Here is a 22708-nt window from a genome sequence, read left to right as displayed (position 1 = left end):
AACTTTTCAAAAAAAAAATTAAAATTTAATTAATTATTTAATTAAATGAAAATCAATTATATCAATATAAAGAATATTAGAATCCAAAATAGAGAAAATGAAGTCAATCATTTGAAATCTTTGAGTTCAGTTGGCATTAGCTATAGTCAATTCACATAATGAAGATGTTAAAGAGACAACAGCAGGCTTTTTGCAAAGTTTATGAACATGTCCTTTTTCACTGCAATTATTGCAAATAGTATCTTTATATTTACAAGCTATAGAAACATGTCCATTAACATTGCAATGAGAACAGTTCGCCCAATCAAAAACACAAGGTTCATTATTATGCAGTGTTTTAGCTTGAGCACATCTGAAACATTTTGCAATTCTATTTTTTCTTGCTTTGTGGTTTCTTGGATGTGGAGGTGGTTTGATTATATTTGAATCATCCCAGAGAAGACCTACCTGTTAAATATAAATTCGAATATGTTAAAACTAGAAAAAGTCGTGAAAAATAGACTTACTTCGAATAATTGCGACAACGATATGGAATGTGGATTAAATTTTGATTTCAGATCCTCGTCACATCCCGAAATAAGTTGGTTTCGTAATTTACGAGGTTGATTTTTTCTTGAAAAATTACAATTCACCATAATCTTACGCAAAGCAGTTACATACTCAAAAAATGTTTCTGTATACCTCTGTTTTCTCAATTGAAATTTAGTAACATAAAAATGCACGTCCTGATTTGGGTGAAAGTATCTTTCTAGTTTATTTATTATAAAATCGTAGGTAACACCTTCGTTAGCGACATGTTTTGGTCTAACGAGAATTGTTAAAAGATCAAAGATTTTGGCGCCCATTGCCTCTATACAAATAAGTTTTTTCAGACCTTTCCTAACCTTATACTTTAAAAAAATTGATTCCATATGACTAGAATATTCCAGCCAAGTCTTCTTATCACACCCAAAAGAACCAATTTCACTAATCGACATGACCTCTGACCATTCGTATTCATATTCAATCATATTTAAGAAGTTTATTAACAGTATATGATCTCTGTAAACGACAACAAACCAGTATATACTTTTGAACATTTGCACCTGTCACCTAAGTGACATGCTGTGAAACGGTTTTTTGTATCCACGTGCTCTTTGGTACGTTCCATGAAATTATTATTATTAACCTTAAATCATCAAACACTCTACTTAAATGGAACCAAAATAGGAAATTTCCTACTTTCCCAATTTATAATTAAAGCTGATAATCATTAAAATTTATTGAATGAATTTCGAAATACGATCTCTTTTAAATTCTGCTCCATAGAACGCACTTATTGTTAACTGGATAATATGGGATCTAAAGTCATTTAAATTATCTTCCACCTGACATCATTGAGATTTAAGTTTGTTAATTTTTTTTATGAAACAATAAAAATTGCTATTCTATTTATCTTTATATTTGACTGGAATCACGGACTTGATATTCTATGAGTACTATTAAAATGAGAAAATTTAGTTGTTATAACCTCAATTTTTGATTTTTAAAACTAAGTTTCTCTTGTTGTGAATGAGCGAAAAATATGTCGTCCAAACTTTCTTACGTACCATTATCATCTTCAGTAAATCCCAGTTTTTGGAGCAAGTTATCAGAACTTAAACTAGATATATATAAATTGAATGAAGTTGAACAACATATATGGGGCTATTTAGAGTTAATAAACAACCCAAGTTGCCCCCTTAGTCTTGTAGAAATTGATAGTACGTCGTTTAATACGTAAGTTTGGAGCTCGAAAATCTACGAATATGTAAATTTATTGGATTAATGGGTGATTTTAGTTCTGCTTATGGCCAAAATATGAATTTATTATTCCATGGAAAACTCATTAATACAAATACTATTGAGAGATTTCGGGAGTATGATAAAACACAACTTATTAATGATTTTGGAGTACAACTGCAAGAGAAGTTGAAAAATGGTGAAGCCCTAAGGAACCCTTCAGTACTAAATTGCTTCGTTTTGTTATCTTTTGCTGTAAGTATTCGTTTTATCAATTGCTAATTTATAATCTAGAACAATAATGGAAAAAATCAGCAGTATAAGCCATATTTTTTAAGAATTCCTCACCTAGCTTCAAAGCCTTCTTATGACCAAAAATTACTAAGTTGATTATTTATCTTAAAAGCAATATTGGATCCTTATCAAACTTTGCATTTTTCTATAAATAAATGAAATGGGGAATAGGGAATGAATTAATTTAATTTAATCCATGTACTATTTTTTCATTCTATATAATAATAAATTCTATATTCCATGCATTCAAATGTAAATAATCCGCCTCCCGTGAGCTCGTGGCAATGTACATCACTGTACTATGTTATATGGGTGATTGTCGTCATTAATAACACTATCCATTGAAAACCAGATATTATATCTGTTAGATTTTGGCCCAGACCCAACTACTTCTTAATCCAAAGCTGTGTATTACTAAAAGAAGGGTTAAACATTTTGTTTTAAAATTTGGATGGTTTGTATTGCAATTTATATATCTTCTAAAACGGTAATCACATATTTTAAGAGAATGTTGATGGCTATATATAACATGGAATTTTATCATTATCACTGACTTGAATCTACTACATAGATTGTTTTTTTAAAACTCTCTTTTATTCTGTGGTATTGATATATAATTTTAAATGATTAAGGTGAAGCTTATTTACCACATTTAAGTAGGTATTACTTCAAACTTGTAGAATGAGCTGTGATGATTGTTACGTAAAAAAATATTCTAAAATAAATTTCTTGTTTATTGGTTCACTATTGGCACAACATCTGGTCTATTGCTAGTACAATCTGGTCCACCTTATACACATTGCGACTTTCCACATTCATAATTAAAAAAAGGAACCTTAAGAAAATTGCAATAAGATATGGTAGACAAGGAGTATGTAATTCTTTATTTGTAATGATTGTTGTAATAGTTGAGTTACAATTTCAACTTTCAAAATGCCCCTTAATCAATTTGTTACCCCCCTATTATTATAATGTATTATAATTTTGACTTCCATTGCACTGTAAATGTTGATTTCATTAACAACTTCTTTGTTTGTTTGGTAAATAATATATGAAACTAGAGATTAAAAGAACACTATAATTTTGTCAGTAAATACTTTGATAAAAATTTACATCATTTTTATATCTGTTTCATTTATAGGATATAAAAAAATTCCATTATTATTATTGGTTTGCATTTCCTGTTCCTAAAGGTGTGAATATAATAAACATTACAACACATAAAATAATATCTGAATTTAATAATGATTTGGTAAGTTATTTCCCACTTTTGTTTTCATTGTTGATATAATTGTACTTACTAGTATGTAATTCTGAATGGTGTTGTAGGTTGAGGACTCAAAATAAAACTGTCCAAGAGTTTTTTAAAATGCCAACGTTTTGGTAAAAACTGTTAAAATTATTCCAATTAAAACAACATTCTCATTTGTTTATGTTGTATAATTTGTCTTACATACAGTGTGTCCTATTCATTTATATATACATGTATAGATATTTTAATTGTTACACTATCTGATTATTGTTTTACTTCTAATTTCACAATTTTTTGTTTACTTGTCTATAGTCATCTAAGTTTCAGTTATAATGTACCATATTCAACCTTGATAAAGATCAAATAAAAAAACGAAACGTTGGCATTTTAAAAAACTCTTGGACATTTTTATTTAGAGTCTTCAACCGGAAACACCATTCAAAATTACTTATTTTATTAACATACAGTAGAGACTCGATTAATCCAACTAATAGTTTCTGAGTATGCAGATCATTGAATTAATTGCATTATATTGTTAGGTAGAACACTACTAAAAACAAATCAAATCGAGGGCGAGCTAATCGAATTTTTACTATATTTGCATATTTTCAGCTCCAAAAATTTTTGACTTCATATAAAAATTTAGATAACACCCAAAATGGATACTTTGCATTATTTCGTAAAAACGATGAAATAGAATTGAATACTTTAGAATTTACCTATGATAAATTACCTTCCACTGATTCCAAAATATATTTTGGGTTCTATAACACAGCAAAAGGCTCTAAAGTAGGTACTCAGCTAAGAAATTTTGTGCTGCATATTTTGCATTATTGGTAAGTATCTGTATTGTTTGAAATGTTTTCAATATATTTTTTTCTAAGCAGCAAGTCATTTAATATATGATCCTGCATTGACCTAAATATTCTTATAGTTTAAAAACAATAAATAAAATAAAAAAAAAAATAATTCTCGATATAAATACTTTGTGAATTCCATTAAAATGTTTTATTCATTATATATAGAATGAAACAATTTATTTATTCACTTTTTTAGTCCATTTTTAGAAAATAAGGAAGTAAAATTTGTAGCCATTACTCTTAGTAGAGGAAAGTCTGAAATACATTTAAAAGATAGTATGATCCATGTGCTGAAATTACCGAAACTAGATCCCGATGTTTACTCCTCATGGGTGGGTTGGGAGAGAAATGAACGAGATAAATTGGGACCAAGATTCGCTAATATGAGGACGTCTTTGGACCCCTCAGTGTAAGTATAACAAAAAAATTTTATTTACAAATAAAATTTGATTTTTTAGAATAGCTGAAAATTCTGTTGATTTAAATTTGAAACTCATGAAATGGAACCTTTTGCCTTCTATTGATCTTGAAAAACTAAAAAAAACAAAATGTTTGTTATTGGGGGCTGGTACTTTAGGATGTTCTGTAGCCAGGACTTTATTAGTAAGTTCATTTAAATTGGTACTAACAGTATCAATAACTGCAGTGCATTGTTTTATTTTACATAGGCTGATGTTTCCAAAGTTTTCTTATTAATAATTATTTTTTTTAGAATTACTGCTTTTACTCTAATATATATGCATTTAGATAGATTTAATTAGGGGTAACATTACACTATAACACTGAGGTTGATTGTGTCCCCTTATCAGAGAGAGAAAAACTTGTTAATTTATTTTGGTGACAGATAGATTTTAGGAATGGCCCTTATTTAGTAAAACTTTTTCTCTGTAGGGCTGGGACACCTTATCTACAGTTTTCTTCTTAGTTTCGGAGATATAATGCATTATAGTACCTGTGCTGTCTTTTGAAATGTTAGATCTTTACTCCTACATATTTCTTGTCTTGTGTATGCTTGCAATGATAAGGCCTAGAACTGAGTGAACTGGAGATTCAACCTCCTCACAAAGTCAGCACTGATCTGGTTCTTTTGGAGGTGGCTGTCTCCTGTAGGCAGCAAGTGAGGAAACTTCTTAGGAAAATGCTTTTTGAATTTAACAAAATTGAAGTCACATACATGCTAGCAACTAATAAAAGGCATTTATGCTTCTTTTCTGGCCTTTTTTTTCCTTTGATTCCATCTAACCAGGAACCCAGTTAAAAGAGATTATATTATACTTTTCTATATCATGGAGTATTCTTCGTCAGTTTTGAGTGGATGAGATGAGAGCTCAGAAATTTACTAGCTACTGCACTATCAGGATGAATCCCATAAGTCTGTAGCAAGTATTTATATAAGACACCCGGTTAGCAATAATGAATATTTGGTCTAGACCCATCTGTGTTCAATTTAATATTTCTTTTGAAAACTAGGATAATGTATAAAAATTGTTTGAAAAATTTTTATAATTATTTGTATTTTGGGTTAAGATTTAGTTGTTTTTTATTATTTAAAGGGTTGGGGTATTAGAAATATCACTTTTGTCGATAACGCGACTGTTTCTTTCTCAAATCCAGTGAGGCAGAGTTTATTCACTTATCAAGATTCTGTCGAAGCAAAACCAAAAGCACAAGCAGCCGCCGATGGACTGAAATTAATATTTCCCGGTGTGGTAAGTGTAAATAACATGCTTGAGTGATGACTAACTCAATAAGTAATCGTAGTAGATGATCTAAGGGGGTTCTGGGACTGAAGTGACGTTTACGGGCTTATCGCTTCGTCGATGTTGCCGTTATAAAACACGTACATATATAATTTTTTAACCCTGCCTATATGTAACACAACGTGTATTATGATACTTCGATGTTGGTGTTATCGCCTGCGGTTAGACGAGGCGATAAGGAAACCACGAGCACGTAAACGTTACTTCCGTCCCAGAACCTCCCTAGAGGATCTACTAAACATCAAAATAAATGTTCCCTATCATAAATTACTTTGATAATATAGGGTAGTGTGTATCTACTTCAAATATTTATGAATATTATTTTAGAACAGCAAAGGTTACCATATGAATATATCAATGCCTGGTCATACAGTTGGGCAAAGTTTTATTGAACAAACTACAGTAGATGTTCGAAAACTCATTGAACTAATTGAAGAACACGATGTTATGTTCTTATTGATGGATTCTAGAGAAAGTAGATGGTTACCAACATTATTAGGAGCAAATCAGCAAAAAGTGAAAAATCTATTGAACTATTGCCTACATTTTATAATAAATATTTTTACTTTTCAGTTGGTTGTTAATGCAGCTTTAGGCTTTGATTCGTATCTCATAATGAGGCATGGTATACACAATGAAATTACCAATAAATCACTTTTACCACATCCGGAAGGTTTTAAATGCATACTAGGAAATAATTTAGGTTGTTACTTTTGTAATGATGTTACTGCCCCCGGAGATGTAAGTTTATTTGTTCTTGGGTTATTTTAGTAGACCTGACGAATGTTTTGTAATGCGGACCATGTCTAAAGTTAAGCACAAGATTTTCAAAGTTCAACTGCTGGTACCGATTAAAATGGACCCATAAAATTTCTTAAGTTACATTTTCTGTCATGAAATTCTCGAACTTTCATAATTAATTTCATAATATTTTTCAATCAAATTAAATGTGAAATGTGAGTAGAAACAATGATTGTTTGAATGAAAACCTAAACCTAACAGATGTAGAAATACTCATCACAAGAAGTTTAGGTGTGAGAGGCATACAAGGCACAATCGGCTCGACTTCATGAAGCAGTGGAAAGATTAATAAATAAAATATCAGCAGTTTTTATTGATATAGTGCTTAACTATATAACTTAATCTATTCTTATCACCTTTTTTAGAGAAAGATAACCCCAGAACATGTAAGAAAACTAGAGAAATCAATTCAAATTTGCATTAATGCTCATTTGTTTACATTCTAATTCACGTTTCTAAATGTGTATTTTATTTTGTATTTTTTTAGTCTATGAAACATAGAACTTTAGATCAACAGTGCACTGTCACAAGACCCGGTGTGTCTCAAATAGCTGGTGCTTTGGCAGCCGAATTAGCAGTTTCTTTGTTGCAACATACAGAGGGGTAAACAAATAAAAAACTAATTAAAAAACGTATCTACTCAATATAGAGTCTCCAGCTATAATTTAATGAAAGAAATTCAGGATTCTTTTAGTGGTTAAAGTTTGAGGCAAACCATTATATCTATCTGAAATAAAGTAAATGTTCTGAAACCGATAATAATTTATTAATGATTTGGTCTAACTTGCCAACTAACTTTTTAACATAAATAATATGGTACTGTGAAATTATATTCATATTGTTTGTAAATAAACTCTAATAAGAGGATTTAGAAATTTAACTGACTAATATAGTCATTTGTTTTTCTTATTCTGTTCGCTATCTGTACATATATTTTTTCATCTTTGAAAATGACTTCCAGGTATTAAAATTTGGTCATTATCTATCCTTTGTCATTTCATTATTAAATCATCACCACGTCCTTTTTTTTATACACTACCATCTTTCTGTATTTTTTTATATTTACTTCCATCCCCAGGTTTCTATTGTCTTTATTTACATATCTACTTTTTATTCTTCCATTTTCTTAAATGTGTCTGTCGCTATTACTATATTGTTACGAACAAGTTGGCGAAATGGATTTTTAAGCCGGCACTGTCCGGCTATTATGGAATTCTAAAATTCGGCGAAGGCAGCAATCTTTGATGTACGATTAAAATACTAAAATTCAGCTTTTGATATTTGCTTTTTATATAACTTTTTATTATAACAGGCGGTTTATTAACATATTTAAATTTAAATATATAAATCAAGACAACATATCTAGTGATATGTTGTCTAAGTCATAGTTCATGTTGATTCGAGTTATCAATTATAAATAAAAAAATGCTGAGAACTGTGATGTTCATGTCTATTTTAAATAATAAATTTTGACTATTTTTGTTTTCAAATATACAAAATAGTTTTATTTATTCCAGGGTATCAGCACCTGCTTTCTACACTTCATGTAACCAAAATTCAAATAACTTGAACATGGAAAATTTAAATCCCTCAATTTTGGGTATAGTACCGCATTCCATAAGAGGTTTCTTGTCTTCTTTCGAACAGTTTCTACCAGCAACTGAAAAATATAAAAATTGCGTAGCTTGTTCAGATCTGATTATCAATGAGTACAGACAGAAAGGAATGGAATTTCTATTCGAGGTATTCGCTTCTTCGAAACATTTAGAAGATGTAGCTTTATTAACTGAAATATATAAAGAAATGGAAATGGAAGAAGTAAGGTCATTTCTTTTATTTTCAAATTATCAAAAAAGATTTTTTAAGATTGGAATCTAACACAAAGATGAAATTTCCCATGTTATTTTAAATTTGTATATTTTTGTAGATACTGGAGTTTAGTGATGGAGAAGATGTTGGTGGTTCCAGTGTTGGTTCAAACAATTAGAAGGAATTTGTATAGTCAACGTGATTTCACTTGTAACTCAACATATTATTTACTTAGTTTACTGTGTTGTACTTATTTTGATCATTAAAAATATCCAAGCGTATGCACACAGTTGTCTACTTCATATACGCCATATAGATTTGATAGAGGCAGCGCCATCTGTGTGTCAATCACACGACTTATTTAGTGGTGTAAAATAATGTAAAAATACAACAATGCATAGTATTAGATGCTTATTACTAAATCAACGCATTTAAATGTTTTGTAAATAACAAAAGTAGCTAAGTAGCTCACACTATGAATAATCATAATGTTATGAAATTTTACACAGTCTTTTGAAAGCTGGTAGTTCATGAATGTCATATGGTCTTGACAATTGCAGCGTCATCTGTGTGTCAGCCACACGAGTTATAAATGTTCACTAACTATTTATATCATAACAACTTCGAGTTCTATGTTATTTATAATTATAGTTGAAATTCTAATTTTCTGTGTACCTTGTATCTTAACTTATAATAATGTACAAGGTAAAATCTACTCGCTACATGAGAATGAAAACCTGGCCAGTAAAATGACACTATTTTCGTCTCAATTTTTTTATATGAATTGATGTGTGTAATTACTACGATTCTAGTGGCAATTGGACAAGGCCCTACCACTTTTCAATGCAGTTTATGACATATCTGGACTTTTTACTATTTTCACCTACGCTGCATACATGTAGTATGTACAATTACATGTTGTTAAACTGGACTTTTGAACAACACATCGACATTTAGTTTGTTACATGCTGAAACAAATTACCAAAAAAGCTCAATATATGATATAGCGATTTCAGAACGATTAGAAGTGGAAATAAATCAGTTGAGATCCAGTACTGGTGGAGACGTCCTTCGATTTCAAAAACAGATGAAAACCACCATTAGAGAGATCAGTGAAGAATGTACAAGTTCCATTTGTGAATGAGGGACTTTTTATTGAAGAATAAACAGAAATACTAGTTTCAATTTGTATGGAATTGAAAGGTCGTCTTCTTGCAGATTGGATTTGATTAACAAAATTGTTAATTGCAATTGGTTCCATGAATATTTCTCGCCAGTCGCCATCTCACTCACAACTGGTAGTGACAGTGAATGGCGGCCTATTGCCACGAGAACTCTACACTTGTAATACATTAAAAAAAACTTTGAAATTTCCCTTTTTCATTGGCGTAAAAATTAGTTATGTAGCATTTGTACTTTAATAAATACGAATTTTTAAAAATGGATCCATCATTTAGAATAACCCTGTATATAACACAAACTTTTTGATCCTAAGAATACAAATATTTTTTAAAAATGTTTAATATTTTAATGAAGATTCGTTTAAACCTCGGCTGGTATTTTATACAAGTTATACTAGTTGCATACCCAAAAGGATGTTTCGGTTATTTTTATTAAATTTTATCATTCTCTATTTTTTATATCTGATCATCATTAAAACAATGAATATTGGTAATAAAATTGTTATTGTATGTACATACAATGTATCTAATCAAAATTTTAAATTAGTTCAATTGAACTTTTGACGTTGTAACAATTTCAATTCGTTTGTTGATTTAAAATAAAACCCGCTAAAATATCAATAATTTGCGTGTACTTTCAAGGAATAAAATATTGGCAATGCATTCTTTCCAACATAACAATCAGTAGTAACTTTCCAATATTCTATCATAATTTTACTCAAAACTATCTTCACACACGGGCCACGGCTGTCTTGATCTGCAAAATATTTCTACCAATACCATAGAGACCAATTTACAATGCTAGAATATATTTCAATATATCAGTCATTCAATTTGTTTCTACTATGTTTGAGAACTGATCATTCAAGTAGTGGAATTGATTCATTATAGTGTCATTAAAATACTAAGAATGTTGTTTGTTTTTTTTACAAAAATAATGATTCCAGTTTGGTTTTTATTTAATTGTAACACGGATTTTGTAATTGAGAAGTTTCCCAATAGGTGGCCAAAGTAAATATTTGACATTCCATGCATACCAAACTCACAGGTTCGACCGAAATGTCAAATTCTTTTAACAGTTTTACTTGTTAGTGAGTTTTATTGAGAAAAACAATTTAAATATCGGTGTACAATCATTCCACATATAGTGATATCAACATAAAGGATTTACAAAAATATAGGAAAAATATAAGGTTAGTTGCAACGTTTTTAAGTTGGTTACTGCACTTTGTATAGGGGTATTGATTTTAAGGGTGTAATTTCTATTTGCTTCCCAATTCTCTTAATGTAAGTGTTGTTTTACATATTGTTTTATAGTAGAAATTCCTTTTCATTTTATTTATTGTATATTTCATCAATCCGAATATAATTATTATCAATAAAAAATTCGATATTAACTTATAATGAATTAAAATATATTTTACCCTACAAATTACTAAATAGTTTTGCCAAAAACATGATTAAATTTATTAATGTCGTTGGCTAAACTACATTTTTTATTCACAATTGTTACGGAATTCTAAATATTCTAGTAATGGGGTCATTCAGATTGTTTTCCCCAATTTTATTCGTGTTTCAAGATCTTTTTATTTAACATTCAAATAACGTTTGATGTCGCTGTAAACTATACTTTCATACATTTTGTAACCTACGTTTCAATCTCATATATCAGTATTGATATTTTAAATTAACATTCATATCTCATTTTAATTTTTGTATTCACAATTTTGTAAGTAGGTCGTGTTTCATGTGATACTAACTTTTTTCGTTATTTATTTAATTTTTATTTATTTATTTAAGTTATTTTCAATATTCTGAGTTACTCATGTAAAAATACTTACCTTAGTAAACAGTATTTATATTTGCTTATTATCAACGTAAGTATTGTGGCTAAGATTTTTGTTAAAATTTATTTGGTTTATATTTTATAATAAATAAAATTATTTATCGATATTAATCTGGCCTTATATAGCAAGGAGAGGATTTATTGGGATGACATTTTGTGCTTTTTAATATACAAATGTGTACTTGAAGATCTTTTGAACAATAATCAATAAGTTTCGCTAGTTATGCCCATTTTCAGATTTTATGCTTGTTTAAATCAATATTTTTATTATTTTTGCATAGTTTTTGATGTTTTTTGCATTTTTAAACCAGTACAGTTTTAGAAGATGATCACTACTATTTTCTTATAGGATTGTATTAATTTTCTTAGATATATTTTTCTCACTAAACTCTATAGTACCCTTCAATGAACAACATTAAAAAAGACCACACATGTTGAACAGATGGCTAAAAATTCCCAAATACAGACCAAAAATTATTTATTATAGGACCAGACAGATACCAGCAGTTGCTCATAACCTTCTCTTAAAATTTAACAATGTGTGTGTATGGTTTATTGTCTTTAGATGTAACTGGAATGTAGTATGTTTTCACAATTATCAATTTGTATTATTAAGAATTCCATTATAGACGACGACAAATTTTGATTATCGACCATGAAAAAAAAAATGTTTTATAGCGGTTTCCAAATATTACAAAATGATTTATCAAGAAAATATTTCTAAACACTAAAGGAGAGGTCAGTGACGTGCCAACATTTTTTATGGGATTTGTTTAAATGAAAGTCTATTGATATACGCAGTTTTTATTTAGAAAATTCAATTTACGTGACAATTATTTTGGTGAAATTGAATATTTTTAACTCTAGAGTAGAGTAAATAAATTTTGTTGAAAGGTTGTATTGGAAATTTTATGCGATTTTATACTGAACACTACCACTACGAGGATGGTCGCAAAAGTACTTGGCCTGACTTAGAGGTGGCGGTAATTGCTTGAAAACACCATTGTATAAGAAATTATACAATCTGTACAGCATATGTTTCAAGTTTGAAGACGCCAAGTTATTTGGCAGCCTTTAATAGTGAACATTTTCGGTGAATTTATAAACATGGAAATTGGTCATCGTTATGTGATTTGGAAGGCATTAGCCCAACTAATATAAAATCTGAACTAGATTCTACTCTTGGTGAGAGGCTTCTTCGTTAATAAAATTAAAATATTGGCCATGCCAAACGGGTTCAGGATGATTATCAACTGGAAGTGCGCGAGCTAGCAGACATAGTAGGCATGTAAAACGTACAGTACATCGCATATTAACTGAAAATTTGGACATGCGAAAGATGTGCGCAAGATGAATGTTGCGTGAAGATGTTTCCATCGACTGTTTGGCATAGTTTCGCAAAAATAAAGCCGTTTTTTGCGCCGTTTCATAATCATGGATGAAACGTGGATCCATCACTTCACACCCAAAACAAAAGAACAATCAAAACAATAGTCTGTAAAGAGAGAACCGAATCCAAAGAAGACAAAGACCGTTCCATCTGCAGGCAAGGTCAAGGCGTTTTTTGGGATGCACGTGGAATAATTTTCCAATGATGAAGAGGTGATGTCGGCAGTTAATGGTTATTTTGAGGAATTTGACGATTCTTATTTATAAAAAGCGTATCAAACTTATTGAACATCGCTGGAAAAAGTGTATGGAGCTAAAAGGAGATTACTTTGAAAAAAAAATATATTTTTTCTAAAGTTTTCTTTGTTGGACCTGATACTTCTGGGACCATCCTCGTAACATAGAATTTGTAGTAGAATTGAAATTCTATTGATATACAAGGTGTTTTGTTTCTATATATAACATTACATTCAAATGTGTCTTAATTTAATTTCAGTTTTTGATCATTTGAATTTTTTGTTTAAGAAAATCATAAATACCAACCGTCTGATAATCCCAAACGGTTCATTTTATTAAGATATTATTTATCATATTTCAACGAGATACTTGGTACATTTTTTGTTGATAAAATGAGTAAACACATAAACCGCATACTTTTCATATGTGCTTAGAATAACTATCGATAGACAGGATCGGCTATGGAATGTGGAATTTTAAAATTCTAATCTGAATCATTTAATTATAAATTTTATAATATGTATTCAGTCCAATAAATGGTTTAAAGCACCTTCTAAATGATGTATATTTAAAGGAATTATATCACATTTTAATCCTTGATAATTTGACGGTAATAGTGATACGAACAAGTTCCAAACGTCAACATTTCTATTTCAGATAAACGACATGGAGAGTGGGGAATCTCCTCTGGAAGTTTTATCCAGAGCGGCGACTATGGTTCAGGAAAATCAACATTTAGGAGTTTCCGGTAAGTTTTTCAGTACAGTACAGATCTAACAGCATGATTTCCTTTCTCTCATTTCATCGAGGTATATTATTATATACACGGTGTCATAAAACTAGTATTTATAATTAAAAAACATGGGGAAATGGTCAAGATGAAATTTAAGTGATAATCATTGAAATGCGAATTATTACATGCGCTCTGATCCTGCTATTGTCTGTAAAAGGTGTGTATATTTGGTTTTTAGTCTAAATAAACACTTTTGCATCACCTCAGTAGCAGAACTTCGTTTCTCTATCCTAAAGCAGTTTAAAGTTCCAGATATTTTCAAGATTTTTACAGGTTGTAATAGGGTTGTTCTAATTTGTTTCAAAATGGCATATTGGCCATAATGAAACTTTTAGAGATTATTTTATAAAATGTTAGTCACAAATTTCGCGAATAATAATTACACTTTCGAGCTGTCGCGATTATAATAGTTGTTCCGAGTTGGTTCAAGTTTGTTCTCTGGTGTTCGAGCATATTGCTTCAATCAAATTATTTTTCCAAAATTTTAAGAAAATTAATTATATTATTCAACTTATATCTCACTGCCATCTCAATTTAGAAAAATCGCTATTTTATGAGTTGTTCTAGCTTTTTACTAGATTTTAGTGGTTGTTCTGGGCTTGTTCTACTTCTACATACTACAATAAAACTTCTTTCAACTAAAATAGACTTTATGGAAGGCTTTTTCCTTAAAAAAACTCCGTATCATCTTGAACCGTGGCAAAGATTTTGTCTACTGTCGCAAATTTTTTTCTAAATAAGAACGCATCTACTTTCCTTTGAAGTCTTTTTTACAAATGATTTTCTATTTGAAATTTTGAAAGTTTACGTGCTGTTTCAAACTCGCCAAATATCTCTTCTTAATAACTATGGAAATCGTGAAAAAATTCGAAAAAAATGTTTTCCACTAAAAGATTTACTTATACCTTGACCATTTATTTACGTTGCTATGTAAAATATCTACAAACTATGAGTTTCCAATATGGAAGTTGGACAATTAATTTATTTTTCTCATCTGGATTTATACATTCAGAGTAACTCATTACTCATTAAAAAAGACATTTTAGAAGATAGTTGTTGCAATTTTTTATGGAAAAGGCATTTAAAAAATGATCTAATTTATGATTTTTTGCTGATTCTATAATGGTATTATCTTTATAAGTAAATGAAAAATATTCAAATTGACAACTTCTTATCGATTGACATTAGTAACTAATATACTCATTCTATAGTTAAGCGTAAACAAGGAGGACCACGAGCATGTTGTCAATATCTCCCTCTCGTTTTTTGTTGTATTAGAACAATTGAGAACAAACTTGAAACAACTCAGAACAACGATTATAATCGCGATGTCTCGAAAGTGTGATGTTAGCTTAAAGATTGTGAACGGCTGAAAAAATGTGGTCCTAGATCAAAAATGGGATTTTTTCTGTGAAAGTTTCGTTCTCATTCGCAAACCGTTTTGGAACAAAACAAACTTAGAATAATCTTCAAAATTTTTGTAACTTCAAAGTGCCAACTTCTTGGAGGTCGTTTCTTCATAGATTTTATTTGATTAATTTCTAAAATAAAATGTTTATAATTATTAATTTCGTTTAGAAGTTGTTTTTCTAAAATTTATTCTCATTCTAGTTATTTTAATTAATTAAAATTTTTCAACATTTCGAAATAAGGATCAATTGATCAATAAAACATACAGTTTTCATATAAAATAGCGTGAAGTGCTTGATGTTCATTAGTGTAAATATTTTATGTCGATGGATACTGACTGATCAGTAGAGTTGTATGTATATGAAAGTTGTCTTAGAAAGCACTCCATGCGTTTTTACATGAAAATGTTATCTTTTATTTCATCACTTCAACCTTCAGTTCCGGTCGGCCGTTCAGTCAGTTAAATGGTAGGAAAATTCAATATGAGAATCATAACTGAGAAATCTGAAGAGATTTACACCTTATCTCGTACAAAATTTGCATGATTATCAAAGAGCTTGGCCATACCTGCTATAGAGTTTTCTTTTGATAGAAACGATACAATAAAAATAAAGGAAATTAGTACGAGGACAAAAAAAACATTTAGATAAATGTTGAAATCGACTTATCCTTAGAGATAAATATGAAGTCTTCATTTTGAATACCATACTGTATATGAAATAGTAAAATAAGAAAATTATTCAATATATAAAAATACGCCTCTGTATTTCCGGTTTATAAGGATAACCGGACGATACATTAGAATGTGACTGAAACTAAAAAGGTGAAGAGGAGGCGAGAATTTTTCAAGTGGCATGGTATGCAGTCGAACTAGTGCCCCCCCAAAGTTAACAACAAAGTTGGAATATTTACCGATCGCCGACCCGCCATGGTTTACTCGTCGTTGTATGTTTAAATACAAAAAAACACCTTGCCAATATTTATATTATGTAGACAAGGAATGCAATTGCAGTTTCTCTGCAAATATAAATAAGTTTTAATCGTTAAGTCTGTCGAAATATATATGATGTGCCATTAAAAATATTTTGAACCAGTTGATGTTTATACAAGATATAAGGTAATTTTATACTTTCGCTCTAGAAAATCGAAAAATTATGCGATTTCGATAAATTTTTTCAAAATATTCGTTTTTATGGCAGATTTGCGAAAAAAATTATGGTAATAAAAAATGAAAACTTGTATTGGTTTTAAATGTTCATGGAAATGCACTCATTCACGTATAATTGTTGATAACTTTTTTTCAAATAATCAAATGAAGTTGTTATTTTTTTTTCATAATCTACACAAAAAACGAACCAATTGAAAAAAAATTTATACAAAAATGTTGATTTATAATGTTTTAAAACTAATAACAATTACTCTTAAAATTGACCTCTTCTCAAATATAATCGTTTGTACCTTTTTTATTAAGTAATCATTGAAGTTATATGGACAAAAACATTCTTAAAATCATTTATTGCAATCAAGTGTATACTATTAAAAGTTAACTTTGAAAAATTTAAAATTTTCACTTTTAAAAAATGGTATCTTATTAAGGTTGACTGTTAAAGAGAATTTAAAGTAATAAAACCATCTAAAATCTTTGAGTGAGATATTTCAGTCCATTTGTTTTGATTGTTCTTTTATTTCGAGTGTAGAGTGATGGGCCCAAGTTTCATCCATAATTATGAACCGACGTAAAAATTGAGCTTTATTTCTATGAAACATTGCCAAACACTCGGTGGAAACATCTTCGCGACGCTGTTTTGTTCCCTTGTCAGTAAACGCGGCAACTGTCCATGTCCAAGTTTTCGTTTAATATGTGATATATCGCATTTTTGCAATGCTTACTATGTCTGCTAGATCGCGTACTTTCAGTTGACGGTTATCCAGTACCGCTTTGTGAATTTTTTTCTACATTTTTGGAGTCGTCACTTCATTTAGTTCACCACTGCGATGATGGTCTTCGCAAGTCGTACTGCTCTTCTTCCCAATATTTTACTGTTGATAAAGAAGGCGCAGTCTCACCCAGAGTAGAATTTGGTTCAGCTTTTATATTGTTTGGGCTAATGCCTTCCAAAACCACTTTTTTGTTTACAAATTCACTGAAAACCTTCACTATTGATGGCTATCAAGCAAATACTAAACAACGTGGCGTCTTCAAACTTGTGTACTCTCTAATACAGTGTGTATTTTTCAAGCAACTACCGCCATCTATAGGACAGGCTAGATACTTCTGGGACCATCCTCGTACAGCAGATGTTAAAAATAAGGTTCTTCAAAATGTAGCAGCAGTTTATGATTAGCACCATTGCTTGAAATATTGATTCTTACTGAAAATATCTTTTTGAATCTGCTTGTGTACAGACAATTTTTTCATGTTCAATTAAAGTTGAAACGGCGGAGAGCTTCCATCATAAAACTAATACATGACAATGATCATCCGAATAAAAAATAAAAATTTGTGTGTTTAAACTGATTCATATTAGGAGTGTTAGTAAATTCAAACTCGTGTAACGTTGATAGCAGTATATTTGACTAAGACTGTGGAAAGTCTAGATAGATTATAGAAAAATCCGATCCTGATCTTTATCAATATCTTATCTCCAATTTATTATTATTATATATAACTCTCTTTTCACATTCCATTATTCATACAGTAACTTTTTATGATATATGGACAATCATTGCAATATGTAATAAAGACACTTCACGCCTTTCGTTACCGGTAATAAAATTAACAATAAAATGATTCGATATACCTGTTTATTCACTTTATTATCAATATTATCAGTGTACACGTTTGTTGTCATGCTTTAAATAAATTTTATTAATTCTTACACACACTAGCATTCAAAGCTTTCCTTGCAGTAATTGAAAATCAAATGGAATAATACAGAACCGTATTCGATTTATTTTTATTTCGAAACAAATAGAAAAACCCCGAAGAAAGGAGAAACAAAGTAGGATCAGATGGAATTATAGATTCAAGCCAGCAATAGTTGCAATAGAAGCCTCGCTCAGAAGATCCTGACACATGGATCATAATAATGAAGATCTTCTTAAAGTAGTTGAATAATAAAAAGAGACGAAGCTGAATGAAGCTTGTTAAATATTTTTTTGATAATTCAATTTGCTCGCCGATGGTCCATCTACGGAATGTAATAGAAAGCTAGGTCATAAATTGAATTACATATTATGGGTTCAAAAATAACTCGATTGAACATAACTTGCCTCATTGTAAATATATCGTTGAAAGAGTACGAAATGAAAATCGGAATCTCTGCAGTTCATTAAAAATTTAAACGGTTTTTTAAAAATCCCAAACTTTTCTGTTCATTACAATTGAATGACGACGAAATTGGCCCCTGTCTAATTGCGTTGGAAACCGAACCTGTTGAAGTCTACCTCTAGGAGAAGTATCCAAATGAATCATATCGAGCAACGTGCGGGGATAAAATACGATTTAAAAAATGCAATTGCACAAATATTTGAGAGATGCATTAGCGAAATCTACAGTGTCATATGACATAGTAAAAAGGTGGTAGCAAGTGTTTAAATTTGGTAGGCACTCGTGTACAGACGACTGGTGAATCATCCACAATCTATATCACATATGAAAATGTTAAAATATTTCATGATCTTCTATTTCAAGGTAGAAGTGTTAATTTTAGAGAAATTTTTGAAGATAGTGCTCTCTCTTACCACGTGGTACATATTTGTCTGCACGAATGTTAATAGACGCATACAATCACATTAGAAAAGACATCTGCGGTCGTATTTTCACGTAGTAAAGACAAATAATAATTCTTTGCAAGATTAGTAACAAAAGATGGATTATGGATCGATCACTATGATGTGGGGACAAAATTGCTGTAAGAAAGGGAAACATTGTGGTTCTCCACCGATGAAAGAATCAAGATTCACCAGTCTTCCATGCTCTCCGTATCTTGGTATGTCGAAGTTATCTGCCGAAGGAACCGATGCTTAAAAGTGCTTATTATACCAACCTCCTTCTAAAATTAAGTGAGGCGTTAAAAGTAAAACGCCAGGGACCTTGTACAAATGGATTATCTTGCATTAGGATACCGCTCACTCATAAATCAATTATTGCAATGTCTTAGGCAAGGTGCGCAATATTCTATAGAGTTAGACCCAGCCATAACCAGCTGTTTCCAAAAGTTAGAGGTGAATGATTTTCATATGTGCGGTATATCAGGATAATTAGAGATTAGACAATTCTTCTTTCGAAACGTTGTTTTAACAACATCGTCTATTTGCAGTAACGGGATAACTACACCATATATATGACATAAAAATCTGCAACATGGTAGATGCATTCACAAGAAATCTGAGTACTTTTCAAATATTCTTATAATTGTTTTTTGAATTGTACGCAGTGACCTATAGTTTTATAGTTGCTGTTGAGTCTTTTACCCCTTAAAACGGCCTTTAGATTTGCTAACAAAAAAATCAGCCGAGGACAGATCAGGGCTAAATGATGGGTTTTCAATTTCTGTGAAGCAATGTTCGTATACAGTAGCCTTCGCAAGCGAAGCAATGTAGAAGGAAGCATTGTCATGAAGCAGTCGCACTTCTTGGCTGATTTTGCAGCGCCCTATTCGATAATTTTTAGACACAGTTGCCTTAGTAAGCAATATACTGCGTTCACGGTTGTATTAGATTCCTTGAAGTCAATCGAAAGGATACCCTTGCATTCCCAAAATATTGTAGCCATAACATGTTTGGAGCCTTTCGTGACCGTTGCTTGTTTTGGCACGGACTCTTCTTTCCGATGTCACTCCATCCACTCTTTTGGATGTCGGATTATAGTATAATATCATAGTTTCATCACCCGTTACAATAGATCGGCCAACACTTTCTCGGTCCTCACGACAAAGCTTTAAAAATCGCTTGCAACATTCTATTCGACGCACTGCGCTGAGAATTCGAATCGTCCACCTTGCAATAATGTTTGTCATATTCAAATGCTCATGAAGGATCCTCAGAACATCTATTTTGTTTTTAGGCGCCGGTCACTAAGAACAATCTTTTCTATTTATTTTATGTCTCTGGAGTAGTCCCCGTCATAGGACCTCCCGCGCGTGATTCATTTACTAATGGTTCTCATCACCAGATAACAATCATTGACCAATTTTCAATTGTTGAATATGATGGACATACGTCACGGTAAACAGCGTCCATTCTGTTTGTGATTTTTGGCATTTGGTCATTTTATAACAGCGCCAAACTCAATTTGAGATATTTTTCAAATCTACTTGACTGAGTGGTCGTTCGAACTCTACTATAATAAAATGAATTGAAGCAGTAAGTTGAAACTTTGTGTAAAGCTTGTTGAGACTTGTCACTAACGCGTGCATAGAGATTTTGCGAACGAACTCAATTTACTATATGAGGCCAAGAACGCATAGATCGTACTACTTATATTTATATTGATTACTATAAATACGCAACATGTCAGTATCAAGAAAAGTCGAAACGTCAAATTTTATCTTCCTTCCAAAAATTATTAAAAAGAATTAATTTTAAAACAGAAGAGACCTTTAATCAAGAACATTTAGATGCATTAATGTATCAAAAGGTCTAAGAAATAAGAAATTGAAGAAATTTATATCTTTACCTCGTACAATCAATCGCATTAATTTATTGAGTTATATTTTCGGCTACTATTACTTTATTAACGAAAAATCTATTCCAAATATTTGGGAAAATGGACACTCAAACAGGAAATGATATTTTTGAAGTTTCTTTGATCTTGAACAGATGTGTAGAGGAGGAAGGAAATAGCTTTAAATATGATTTCTTGAAAAAATTAGGTTCACATTTTTCTATATAGTGATATAATTAATTCGATCATCGTAAACGAATTGTTGTTATAAATTCATAATTGTGTGCAAAAACGTGTTTTTCCACAAATATAAATAAAAGTAGATCGGTTGAAATTGATCGCAAACAAAGGTAAATTTCTCCATAAATTAAGAAAATCTATGTCAGTGTTTTTGTAATTTCGTGAATCGGCAATTTCGAGAAAATTATTATTTAATTTTTATAAAAAGTATTTGATTGTCAGAGGCGTTTCTCAGAGATTTTCATATTGCATTAAGAACCATTGATTTTTCGTATCTTTGTAGTCGAAGTATTTTTTCTACGATATAAATGTAGCAGTTTCCATTCCCTCTTCGTTATTTTTTTATACAGTTTTACAGAACATAAGAATTATAAAGAAAAAAAATCAAACGACAGAGAAATGATTACGTTTTATACTATGTTAAGATTAATTTTAGAACATTTTATAAGCAAAAATCGAGTACGAATAAAAAAATAACTGTGAATCGGTTTTATCCGTATGCTACTTAAATCCGGCTTGATCCGGGATTCTTGCAGAGCTTAAAATACCACCATAAAGTATTGGAAGAATCAAATTTCACGGTAATTAATCTTCAAGAAAAAAGGTTGACGTTAAGTTGAAAATCTTCTTAATGAACTGGTAGTGTAGTTGGTTGGTGGTGATAGAATGTGACATAGCGACTGATACCAATGAAACGAAGATAAGTTCTTGCTATCGAAGTTCTTTTTAAGGATGATGAAGATAAAGACGCCAGCAGCGGAGGGTTTTTACTAGAATTACAGGGTTGTTATGAAAATGGTAACAAACGCGGCATAATATTTTGCAATTAAGCAATAGAACTCAATCTAGTTGCCGAATAAATTTGGAATAGTGAGAAGACTCAAAAGAGTTCAACCTTGGAGAGTACCGGGAACCAGGAACCAGAGCGTGGGATTATGAAGTAGATATTAACCAAATATTCGTGGATTTTAGGCAGGTCTAAATGAACTATATGTTTTAATAATGAATCCGAAATACCAGGAAAGTTGATATGAATAGTAAAACCCACTATGTCGCAAATCAATAGCATATTTACATATACAGCATCAGATGACCAACCATTTCAAAATAACTAAGGGCATTAAACAAGCTGATGGTCTGTACCATCAAAATACGTAGATGACATCAATATAATGGGGATATCGGTACCAATGGTTCAAGACATATATTTAGAGCTGCACTATGAAGTTAAGGAGGTAGGATTAGCAGTCTATATAGAGATAATGAAAATATTAACCAAACCCGTACGAAAAAAATGTTCTACAGTGTTATCATAGAAAATGACAACCTGAAAAGAGTAACCGACTTCACATACCAAAGGTACACAACTTACCAAAAGAATCACAGGGATCAGGAGAAGAATAAACC

The 22708-nt window shown here is 30.7% G+C and overlaps 3 protein-coding genes across 3 annotated transcripts in view; 2 read left to right on the top strand and 1 right to left on the bottom strand.

Moving 5' to 3' along the window:
- On the bottom strand, positions 1-1098 carry LOC130901299 (uncharacterized). Its single transcript, XM_057812538.1, has 2 exons — positions 507-1098; positions 1-447 (listed from the first exon to the last, which is right to left on the bottom strand). Exons 1-2 carry the CDS (start codon positions 1077-1079, stop codon positions 127-129), a joined length of 894 nt encoding a protein of 297 aa, XP_057668521.1. The 5' UTR covers positions 1080-1098; the 3' UTR covers positions 1-126.
- A 219-nt stretch (positions 1099-1317) lies between these two features.
- On the top strand, positions 1318-8826 carry LOC130901291 (ubiquitin-like modifier-activating enzyme ATG7). Its single transcript, XM_057812520.1, has 12 exons — positions 1318-1758; positions 1821-2016; positions 3197-3307; positions 3920-4143; positions 4364-4576; positions 4626-4770; positions 5721-5876; positions 6255-6443; positions 6501-6668; positions 7216-7331; positions 8246-8546; positions 8656-8826. Exons 1-12 carry the CDS (start codon positions 1565-1567, stop codon positions 8713-8715), a joined length of 2073 nt encoding a protein of 690 aa, XP_057668503.1. The 5' UTR covers positions 1318-1564; the 3' UTR covers positions 8716-8826.
- Positions 8827-10739: 1913 nt separating this feature from the next.
- The window catches only part of LOC130901298 (uncharacterized), a 28516-nt gene continuing 16547 nt past the window's right edge, over positions 10740-22708 (top strand). Inside the window, exons 1-2 of the mRNA XM_057812537.1 lie at positions 10740-10911; positions 13848-13938. Coding sequence (XP_057668520.1) covers positions 13857-13938 — 82 coding nt within the window. The 5' untranslated portion in view covers positions 10740-10911; positions 13848-13856. The remainder of the gene's footprint in view (positions 10912-13847; positions 13939-22708) is intronic.

This window comes from Diorhabda carinulata, chromosome X (genome assembly GCF_026250575.1).
Source record: "Diorhabda carinulata isolate Delta chromosome X, icDioCari1.1, whole genome shotgun sequence".
NCBI lineage: Eukaryota > Metazoa > Arthropoda > Insecta > Coleoptera > Chrysomelidae > Diorhabda > Diorhabda carinulata.
Note: the sequence above shows the minus strand (reverse complement) of the source record. Positions and strands in the feature narration are given on the sequence as shown.

What these genes read in the sequence shown, in the direction of transcription:
- LOC130901299 (XM_057812538.1), bottom strand. Translation starts at nt 1,079, where the DNA reads ATGTTCAAAAGTATATACTGGTTTGTTGTCGTTTACAGAGATCATATA. An exon ending in CGTTGTCGCAATTATTCGAA is followed by an intron (nt 448 to 506) that starts GTAAGTCTATTT and finishes TATATTTAACAG; the next exon opens with GTAGGTCTTCTCTGGGATGA.
- LOC130901291 (XM_057812520.1), top strand. Translation starts at nt 1,565, where the DNA reads ATGTCGTCCAAACTTTCTTACGTACCATTATCATCTTCAGTAAATCCC. An exon ending in TCGTTTTGTTATCTTTTGCT is followed by an intron (nt 2,017 to 3,196) that starts GTAAGTATTCGT and finishes TTTCATTTATAG; the next exon opens with GATATAAAAAAATTCCATTA. An exon ending in AAGAAATGGAAATGGAAGAA is followed by an intron (nt 8,547 to 8,655) that starts GTAAGGTCATTT and finishes ATATTTTTGTAG; the next exon opens with ATACTGGAGTTTAGTGATGG.